This window comes from Coturnix japonica, chromosome 7 (assembly GCF_001577835.2).
Source record: "Coturnix japonica isolate 7356 chromosome 7, Coturnix japonica 2.1, whole genome shotgun sequence".
In the NCBI taxonomy this organism is placed as follows: Eukaryota; Metazoa; Chordata; class Aves; order Galliformes; family Phasianidae; genus Coturnix; species Coturnix japonica.
The window spans coordinates 17448784-17456620 of NC_029522.1; the positions used below are offsets into that span (position 1 = coordinate 17448784).

General features: G+C 34.6%; 1 protein-coding gene across 4 annotated transcripts in view; it reads left to right on the forward strand.

Annotated features, from left to right (window-relative positions):
- LOC107316751 (sodium channel protein type 2 subunit alpha-like) overlaps positions 1-4554 on the forward strand; it is a 49993-nt gene extending 45439 nt beyond the window's left edge. For 3 of the 4 annotated variants that reach the window (XM_032445896.1, XM_015868608.2, XM_032445897.1), the window contains 2 exons: positions 267-537; positions 932-3021. In XM_032445896.1, coding sequence (XP_032301787.1) covers positions 267-537; positions 932-2115 — 1455 coding nt within the window. In that variant the 3' untranslated portion in view covers positions 2116-3021. Of the gene's footprint in view, positions 1-266; positions 538-931; positions 3022-3335 lie in introns of those variants that run through there. The other variant, XR_004307993.1, reaches the window with a different exon arrangement.
- The last annotated feature ends 3283 nt before the right edge of the window (positions 4555-7837 follow it).

Sequence of the window (7837 nt, forward strand, 5' to 3'; positions counted from 1 at the left end):
AATTCTCTGTTCTAAAATGATATTTGTTCATATTTTCATCCTTTAGGAAAACACTCTGTTATGCATGGGAAAATACAGAGGATCTTAAGAAGTAGAAGCGTGTTGGGTTTTGAGGGGGAAGCATGAATCTAAAATAGTGACTGATGAGTGCTTTTAGATTTTTCAGCCTTTTGCTTCATTATATATTTTGAGTAAGAAAAATGCAAAGAAAAAAAAATGTTCATGGCATACAAGCTTCTGTCATGTTTTCTTTTTTCTCCCCTCAGAATAAATTGCAAGGTTTGGTGTTTGATATTGTAACAAAGCAAGCATTTGACATCGGCATAATGGTCCTCATCTGTCTTAACATGGTCACTATGATGATAGAAACAGATGACCAGAGTGAACTTATGCAAAATATTTTATACTGGATTAACTTTGTCTTTGTTGTCCTTTTCACTGGAGAGTGTGTCTTTAAACTGTTCTCGCTCCGTTATTATTACTTCACTGTTGGCTGGAATATCTTTGATTTTGTGGTTGTTATTCTTTCAATAGTAGGTAAGTAATTCTTACATTTCAAATGAATTATAGTAATATATACATTAAATGCTTTGAAAAGTTATATAGATTAAAAGAATATTTAATTATTTCTCCCGATTTTTTAATGAAATGAGAAGCATGCTTCAGAATAGTACCTTCTCAATAATTCTGTATCAATCATAATACTTGCTTTTTCTAGGAGTACTGGGAAAAAAAGCTCAAATTACAAATAGTAGATTAAATTATTGATTCTTCCTCCAATCACCATTTTGAGAAATTTTATAGATAGATTTGTTCTTTGTTCATAATTTGTATGTAGTTATGTTATGCTTATGTTATTATTTATGTTTAAGCTATGTTATTGTTATATAACTCCTCTAATTTTTTATTTTTTTTTTTGGATATTTCACAGGTATGTTTTTAGCTAAGGTGATTGAAAAGTATTTTGTGTCCCCTACTTTGTTCCGAGTCATCCGACTTGCCAGAATAGGTCGCATCCTGCGTCTCATTAAAGGCGCAAAGGGAATCCGCACTCTGCTTTTTGCTCTGATGATGTCTCTTCCTGCTTTGTTCAACATTGGCCTGCTGCTCTTCTTGGTCATGTTTATCTATGCGATATTTGGCATGTCCAACTTTGCCTACGTTAAGAGGGAAGTTGGGATTGATGACATGTTCAACTTTGAAACATTTGGCAACAGCATGATCTGCCTATTTCAAATTACCACATCTGCTGGCTGGGATGGTTTGTTAGCCCCAATTCTTAATAGTGGGAAGCCAGACTGTGACCCTAACAAAATTCACCCTGGGAGCTCTGTTAAAGGTGACTGTGGCAACCCTTCGGTTGGGATTTTCTTCTTTGTCAGCTACATCATCATATCCTTTCTGGTGGTGGTGAACATGTACATTGCTGTCATCCTGGAGAATTTTGGTGTTGCAACTGAAGAAAGTGCTGAACCTTTGGGTGAGGATGACTTTGAGATGTTTTATGAGGTTTGGGAAAAATATGATCCAGATGCAACACAGTTCATAGAATACAGCAAACTATCTGATTTTGCAGCTGCTCTGGATCCTCCTCTTAATATACCAAAACCAAACAAGATCCAGCTGATTGCAATGGATCTGCCCATGGTAAGCGGTGACAGAATTCACTGCCTTGACATCTTGTTTGCTTTCACAAAGCGAGTTCTGGGGGAGAGTGATGAGATGGATGCCCTCAGAGTACAGATGGAAGATCGTTTTATGGCAGCCAATCCTTCTAAAGTCTCCTATGAACCAATCACAACCACATTAAAACGGAAACAGGAGGAGGTCTCTGCTATCATTATTCAGCGGGCATATAGATGTTATCTTTTAAGACGATCAATAAAGAAGCTTTCATGTATGTATCGCAAAGATGGGGTTGATATACTTAGCAAAAATTATATGCTTTTTGGTAAGCTAAGTGAAAATTCATCTTCAGAAAAGACAGATATGACTTCATCCACCACATATCCACCTTCCTATGACAGTGTAACAAAACAAGAAAAGGAAAAATATGAAGATGATAAATCAGAAAAAGAAGACAAGGGGAAAGACAGAAAAGGAAATAAAAAGTAGAAGACATAAAGAAGTGGCACTGGTGGCTGTTTAAAGCCTCAGAAGATTAAATTTTTATCAATAACACTTCTGTTGAAAGATTATGCCAAAGTGACAAGTTTTTACCTATTTACCCAATGCTACTGTCAGTGCCTGTACCAAGATAATGACTCGTCATTAGCAAACCCTGTATGTAGCAGGGAAACAAGCTTTCTAGAAGAATAACTTTTATTACCAGCTGGCACTAATAGAGAGGAGACATAACATTTTTACTATGTGGACTCTTAATGGAGTGCTAAATTACCAGTTCTAGTAAGTTTGTATTTTGTGGAATATGTGTATCCACTGTATGCATTTCATCTACTATGTATGTGTGTCTTTTCCTTTGGTGGCTGCATTTGCTGTAATTCACATTCTATTATTTGTAATTGTACTCTGTTGAGGAAGAAGATAAATGCTCATTCAGAGGAACACAATGTCATGAGTAGGTAATTACAGAGTCGTAATGTGAACACAGTCCTCTTCAAGCCACCACTTCTAAAAGCAGAAAAATGAGATTCCAGACTTTTGGACCTTAGAATTTACATCAGATCAACAGCAAATGATAAAGAATATAGTTTAGAAAAATACTTTATCAGAAAACAAAACAAGAGAAGAATCACTTTCACAGAAAGGAGGTTAGTAGTTTGTTCTCTCGATATTACTATATTTGTTTAATACTTTTTATTAATTCGTCATTTTTCATATAGTCTTGTTCAGTGAATGACTTAAATGTGTCATGCTACATAAAACTTCTTTTTTGATAAGCATAGAACTAGTCAAAAAGAGTCAAGGTCCAAGATTATTATTAGTTCCTGAGTGCTTAGAAAGGGAATTTATCATAGAATAGCTATAATCACCAAATTTTGCTGCAGGGGTCACTGGGGGAGGGGGGGAGGGGGGGGGGAGGGGAGGGGGAGGGGGAATTAGATAAAATTTGGTAGTTTACTTAGTTAAGAAAAGAATGAAAGAATGTAGACCTTGTAGTAACTTCCATACGTTGTTCCAAAGTCTGTCTCTTCAGGTTTCAATTCACATAAATCCTATTTAATACAGTAATCAAAGCCACATGTATAAATTGATAGCAAAATACCTATTGGGACAAACATTGCCTTAGTTTATACCTTAGGCTGCAAGTAGAATACTTTGAGAAACTGATTATGTTGGAGATATAAAATATGTACATTGAAGGTAATTTTCAGCCCCACAGGACTTCAATCAAGTTTCCACTTCATAAAATGCAGTCTTCCATAGAAGGCTGAGATGACCAAATGATGTACTTGAATCAGCTTTGTTCTGCACTGTGGTTTAGATGACTTTTTTCACATCAAGGCTTATAGAAGCTACATAGGTAAAATTGTTCTGTTACTTAGTCAGTTGTTTTACACAATGTTACCTGTTTGAACAAAGAGACAATGACCTAAGTACTATATTTATTACATTAAATATGTACCCACATAACTGTAGCTTTTAATATTTCAGTAGAACATATGATATATTCTGTAATACACCAAATAATTGGGAAGCTTTAATTGATGCATGCTTGCTGCTACTATTCTACAGCTGTTAAGGTCTGAGATGGAAAGACATGTGAGTGTTAGAAAGGAAAAAAACTGTTCAGCAAGACCATCATTCCTCAGAACAGTAAGCAATAGTTTGCTGCTATTATAGATTCTATTTTGAGTTTATTAATAATATGCTATGAGTAAACAGACAATACGAGATTAATATTCTGCTTAACTTGCTTAAAATGTGAGTCTATAAAATTATATATCTATTGATCTATTCATGTTATTTTGCAAAGAAATTCATTTTATAATATTTTACACATATTAAAAGATACTACAAATATCTTCATGTTGATCAATTTTATTACTTTCTATCTGTAATAGGTTTTTTGTTGTTGAGGAACATAAGATACAGTATGAATTGGCAATTGCACTTCTCTGTTAATTATATGAAAATAGATTTCAATAAGTAGTAGTTATAAAATAAGTGAACAGCTAAGATCTTTTTCTGATTGGTAGGTAGTTTCTTGTATGTGACACGAGATGGAAGAAAGTTTTCTATTAATGTCATAATCTTGTCTATCAATTTTCAGGTTAATTTTTGTCATAGAAAGCTTGTTTATCTGCCATGTTATGCTCACTGCCTGCTTGTCCTGTGCATTCATCCTGCAGTAGTAGTGCTTTAAATATCATTTGCTATTCAAAATCTTTCTTCATAAGAATGAATAGTGTAACGGGCACTTGTGTAATGGGCAGTGGAATATCTTCCAATTCTTACAAAAGAAACTGTAGATGGGCTTTTGCTTTTACAGAAACTGGTTTGTGTACTGGTAAATTGCATGCAGGATGTTGTTTTACCAAAAATAACTACATTGCTAACAACCCAGAAGAATAAAGATAACCTTTTTATGTATTTGTTTTAGTCTTTGTGTTTTTTATTGGAGTAGACTAATACAGTTCAACAAGTAATTGTTAAAGTTAAGGGTAAACCACTTTAGTGATGGAGTATGTTCTGAACATCTGTATTACATGTTACTTGATGACTTGTATCAGTATAAATTTGTCACCCTCTGGGTAAACTGAGATGTCTATATTGTCCCAAAGAGAAAGGTTTTTATTTATTTCTTTTTGTTATTATTTTTTTTAATTCAGGAAAGAATTCCAATACAACTATGTGAGTTTTGTCAGATTTTTATGAGTTCTGTAGGAAGAGATCCAGTGGTGTCTTCTGGCAGCCAAGTCCAAATTTTGGATGTCTTGAAGGTAATGCTCAGTAGTGGATCTGTAAAAATGCTGTTCACCCTGAGGCTGAAGCTCTGAGGTCTGTTGTAAGAATAACCCCAGAAGGTAATAAGAGTCCCTTTAATCCCAGTCCACCACAAGAAACCCAGTACTTCCCAAGAGGATGGAAAAGGACCTGTTAGAGGTGCTACAGCACAGGTGGCTTCAGGCACCCAGTGCCATTACAGAGCCTAATTGGCACTGTCTCTGGTAGGAAGTTGCAGGATACAGGTAGCAGGATGTGGGGCAAACGGACATTCATATGGATAGTTAATCCAGTTTTCTTCTTCACGTATTGTGAAGAAGACCTGCTTTATACTTAGGTTAGAAGAAAAAAAACCAAAAGCCCTCAAGTATTCTGTTTTCAAGGATAGTCTGGATGTTTTTTGTAATTATATCTAATTTTTTGTTCTTTTTTTTTGTTTGTTTGTTTTGTTTGCTTTAATACAGAACAGTTTTTGGTTGAACATTCTAATTACTAACAATACTTAAAGCAGTAACATAAATGCTCTGTAAGAATTCTTGGTTATGCTGTTGAATTGCTCTTTAAAGAACAGGAATGTTTTAAGTCAGTGCTGGGTAGGTTGGTAGTTAAAAAACAAAATAAAAATAAAATAGTTATACAAATTTTACTACTAATTCAGTAGTGTGCAGAAGTGTTTATGAGGTCATTTATTAAGCCATTTTGCATTAAGATTTACAATTAATGTTAATTTTTACTAAAACTAGCGTCAAACTGAAGTTATCCGGTCTTTTCTGCAGTCAAATTCTAAACTTGTTCTTTGCAAAGAGAAATGTATTTTCAGATTTCATATATAAATAATATATATATAATATTTACTTGAATAAATTTGTGTTCTTTTACGTTTCTCTCAGGAAAATATAAATGTAAATAAATTAATATACTGTACAAATATTCCAGTATATCTGTAAGAGGTTTGCCAGTATGGAAGACACAGTTGACATGCAGACTTTCTCCCTAACCTGCAGGTATAAAATACATTAGTGTTTTATGTTGATACACAACAGATGTTTCAAGATGTGCAGGTTGTATGTCAGCATGTAAAACAAAACTCCCAGAGCAGGAGAGTACTGCACTTTGTTGCTGTACGTACTAGTTCACAGAGAATGAAAGACAAATTAGATCCACAGCCTTAAAATTTTTGGAGAAAATAACCTTCTTTACTCTTTCTTACCCACCCAGAGCTTTTATTTCTTTATGCTATGTATATTTTTTTTAAATCCAAGCTATTGTTCCAGAATGAAGGTGTCATCAAAAACAGCAATTACATGTATATATATGTACATATAAAACATATATATAATGTAATATAATTATATAGTGTATATATAATTGTTATTTATGTTTAAACCTGACTGCATCCAGCAGAGGGCACAAACACCTGCGAGATCATCTCGGTACTGATGGCCTCTTTTGCCACAGAAAGAGATATTCCAGTCACTAAGGCAGGGAATAGCTGTTAGCTTCTCAAACAATTTATAGATTTTAAATATATATATATTTTTAAATTAACATGATAACTCTTCTACTTATGCAAATGTGGCTACCTTGGTAATGACTGGGCCAGCTTTTTTTGCATGTAGGTTCTATTAAACATTGCATGGACGTATATCTAGAGATAATAAGAGCTGCCACACTTACCTAAGCTTACTGAAATAGAACCTAAGGGTGTCTATTAAAAAGGCACTGGGAAATTACACAGATTGCTTTGGCTTTATTAATAGGAAATATTCATTCAATTCTACTGCGCAGAGAAACCAGCTCCAACCTTCTAAAAGAGTCATATATTGAAGTGTATGCCTCATCTGCATGTTTAACAATCACAAATAACAAAAAATGTTACTAACAGTGCTTTGGTGTTCTTTTAGCCTAGAAAATTCTTACAGTACTCTTTTTTGTAGTGCATATTCAGAAAGGTTTATCTAGCTTTTCGATACATTAGGAGAAATATCCCGAAATACCTGCAGTGTAAGAATATGTAATGGCTCACAAACCTCTGCATTAGCTGCGTGGTTTTCAGAGGAGGATGGAATAACTCTCTTTCATTCTGAGTACATCTAGGTTTTGTCTATGTGATCCAGCATGCAGCCTCTGTTACTTAGCATATCTTCTGTATCCGTGCTGATCAGTGGGAGCTTTTAGACAAAGAAATGCGTGTATCTTAGTGCTTGCCTGGAAAATCATACTGCAGTGTAACACAAGCAAAGTACACTGCGGCACATTCTCATCCCTCTGGAGAGGGCAGGCTGCATGCTGAAGCACACATGAGCTCTGCTGCAAGAAAAACATTTGATGAAAATAAGGAATGACGTTTCATCAACAATTTACAGCAGTCAGATATGTTGTGCACTTGCATTTTCTGTTGTATTAGAAGCATGTTTCATTCTCTTTCACAGCAATCTTGATGTTAATCTTTGTGTAATGTTACAGCTAATTAAAACAACAAAAAAAATAAAGCACACAGCACGTTTTTAGGATGTACCTTTATGAAACACTGTAATAAGCTGTGTTTTTTTTTTTAAGTAGTATCTATAACATGTGTGTTCATAAATGGCCAGGGAATTGTCTATGTCTTTGTAGTACTGCTTTATAAAAATGTCACGCTTGCAGATACCATAGCAACCCCTGTCACGTGGTACTTTCCAATTACTGAAGTAGCTTATGCCTATACTCTGCAGCAATACTTGCATTAAAGCAGTTTAGTAAATACTGTATCTTCATCCAAAATGGCAAACTAAACTGTGCCAGTGGTAATCATGCCTGGGATATTGAGCAAAAAGCTAGACAAATACTTTCCTCTAATGGCAGGCATTATGAATCTCTTTTGATGGCTGTCATGTGTGATAGTTAGAGGTTCATGCATCATTCCTGCCAATATTATATATGTATAGAC